The 2500-nt window shown below is 44.3% G+C and overlaps 1 protein-coding gene across 1 annotated transcript in view; it reads left to right on the plus strand.

Annotated features, from left to right (window-relative positions):
* Nucleotides 1-2500, plus strand: part of sptbn5 (spectrin, beta, non-erythrocytic 5) — a 177732-nt gene that overhangs the window by 141108 nt on the left and 34124 nt on the right. The window contains exon 67 of the mRNA XM_028566292.1: nt 495-674. Within this exon, the coding sequence (XP_028422093.1) occupies nt 495-674 (180 nt within the window). The remainder of the gene's footprint in view (nt 1-494; nt 675-2500) is intronic.

Consider the following 2500-nt stretch of genomic DNA (forward strand, 5'->3'; position numbering starts at 1 on the left):
AAAACAAGCAGTGAATCGGAGAAATAAAATGTTTTTGTGGATTCATCGCTAGAAATGTAGCTTTAGAAAGCATGTCACTGTCACTAATGTCATCCACATTCATATTTACACGCAACAAATGATATATCCAGCTACAAAAACGCCTGAAAGTCGAAAGTTAGGACGGAAGTACAATGAGTAGTTTCTATGGAAATGATACTCCGTCTCGTCTTGTTGGCGTGAACTGGCAGCTTTCAAGTAGTTGCAAGGTTCAACTTCTCTCTTCTGTGAATCTTTGTTCTGAACTGGGCTTCAGACTTCAAGACTTGAGCAAAGCTCTTGTACGACCGCGTGTGTTTACCCAACATTTAATGTTTGAGAACATTGGCTTCTATTGTTAGATTTAAAAAAAACTTTTCTCAAAGTAAACGTAAAGAAAGAAGAAAGTATGAAACTCATGCAAACTGTCTTTTCAAGCTGTAAAGCCGCTCAGATATCCCTCCTTATTCCTGCAGGTCCTTCAGAAGAAGTTGGAGGTTCTGGTGTCGGAGATGTCCAGTCTGGGTCGCAGCCGGCTGACCTCGGTGCAGCAGCTGGGCCGAGGGCTGCAGCGGGACGGCCCGGCCCGGAGGAGGGACGATGCCCTCAGCCGGCTGTGGGACGAACTCAACAGCAGCATCCGGACCAGAGAAGAGGTACAACGGAAGATCTGGTACATGTGCTGCTTGTGGATGTGAGGGGAAAGAAGTGGGGAGGGTAGGCCTGCAAAAAGCTACCTTCAAGCACGTCTTAAAAGTCACTTCAGAGGTATTGTTAAGTCACAATAACAATGTTTTTTGGATTTAAAAGTATTTATTTCTTGATAAAAGTAACAAAATATATGAGATAAAATGCCAAAACATATCAGATATGTACAGAAATACGATGTCCTGAAGCGTTTTCAACCATCTGGAATTATTTTCTTCACCTCTGCCTTCACTCCGATTGGATGTTGCTTTGTCGCATCGCTCAGCATTTGCACAAAAAAACTTCTTGTCTATTTCGGCCCCGCCTTGCTCATGGCTTGTCTCTGGCAAACGGCCACTCCCGTTGAAAATGAATGGCAGCCTGTTGCTTGGTCTCGGTCCCTTGTAGCTAATGTGAGTGTAGGGTAAGATGTCCGACCTGTCGGGCGCCAGTGTGACGTCACGGGAGCGTCGTAACTGTTTATACTGGCGTGTACTAGCGTGGTGGTCGAGACACTAGTTGCAGTTCTGTACAGAGTTGGCGCTAATGAAGAAGAAAGGCTACCGACTTTCCTATTTGTACAGACTAGAAGAAGAAGAAAAAGGTAATCAACGGCAGAACTGGCAGCAGCGTTGACATCAATGTCTGGACAACGATTGGATGTGCTACTTGGTGGGATCGAGCCTTTCATTCATCATAAAACAGTCCTTCCAGAAAAATGCTGAGTTTTTTTGTGATTGTTGCGGGCAAAAATCCTTGATTATGTGGCAAGTTTTCTTAAAAAATGCGATGGAATATGCTATGTATGATATTTATGCAATTGTATGCGATGAAATTGCGGGAACTTGCAAATACTGCAGTTTGATGAAAAAGAGGCAAAAAAGTGATTTCCCCCCCCTCAACAGCCAGCTTTTTGGTGATGTTCACGTTGCGTAATTATGTCACTTTATAACGTTCCCATGGCAACAGGAGAAAATGGCTGCTCTTGTGTGTGCTAAGATATATTATGGGACTTTTTTGCAATGAAAATGCGGGGCTTATGAAATCATGCAAGCACCGCAGATTTTGCACGGAAATCTGCAATTTGTGCGGCGAAAGTGTGGTGTATTTAAAAAAAAAAAAATGCGCCACACCACATAAATATGCAGACTTATTATGCGATCGCATAATCACGTTTTTCTGTGAGGGACTGGGAAAAGAACTCCTCTTAACCCAGTAAGTTTACCAGAGAGACCTGCAGTCACTCCGAGAGTCCTGGCATCACGTTGTCCTCGAACTCGTCCAGGCTCCTGTTTCCGTTTTGTTGTGCGGCGCTGAGTAAAATCCTGGCGCGCCGGCGAGATCTACGTCATTTTGACGTCACATTGGCGCGCGACAGGTCGGGTGCGGCGACTGTAAAGAGCCCTTAAGGCTGCGTTCAGGCCTAAACTTCAGCACTACGCTCCATCCCGAACTCTCCGATCCTCCTCTTCCTCACTGCTTTCCACTCCTTCTGCCTGCCTGTCCACAATGGGGTTTAAAACCTTCAGCCATTCTGCTCCTCGCCTTTGGAGCTCCCTCCCACTATCTATCCGTACCACAGAGTCTCTACCCACATTTAAAACCTCCTCAAAACCCACCTTTTCCGAAAGGCCTACCCCACATGATACATTCTCCTTCAAAATAATGGATTGATTGCTTTATTTTAATTTTTCTATCTCAGTGTTTTAAATGTGTTTGTTTTAATTATATTTGCCTTTTTAACTAACTATTTTTGCTTGTTTTAACTGTAAGGTGACCTTGAGTGCTAGGAAAG

This window comes from Perca flavescens, chromosome 20 (genome assembly GCF_004354835.1).
Source record: "Perca flavescens isolate YP-PL-M2 chromosome 20, PFLA_1.0, whole genome shotgun sequence".
In the NCBI taxonomy this organism is placed as follows: Eukaryota; Metazoa; Chordata; class Actinopteri; order Perciformes; family Percidae; genus Perca; species Perca flavescens.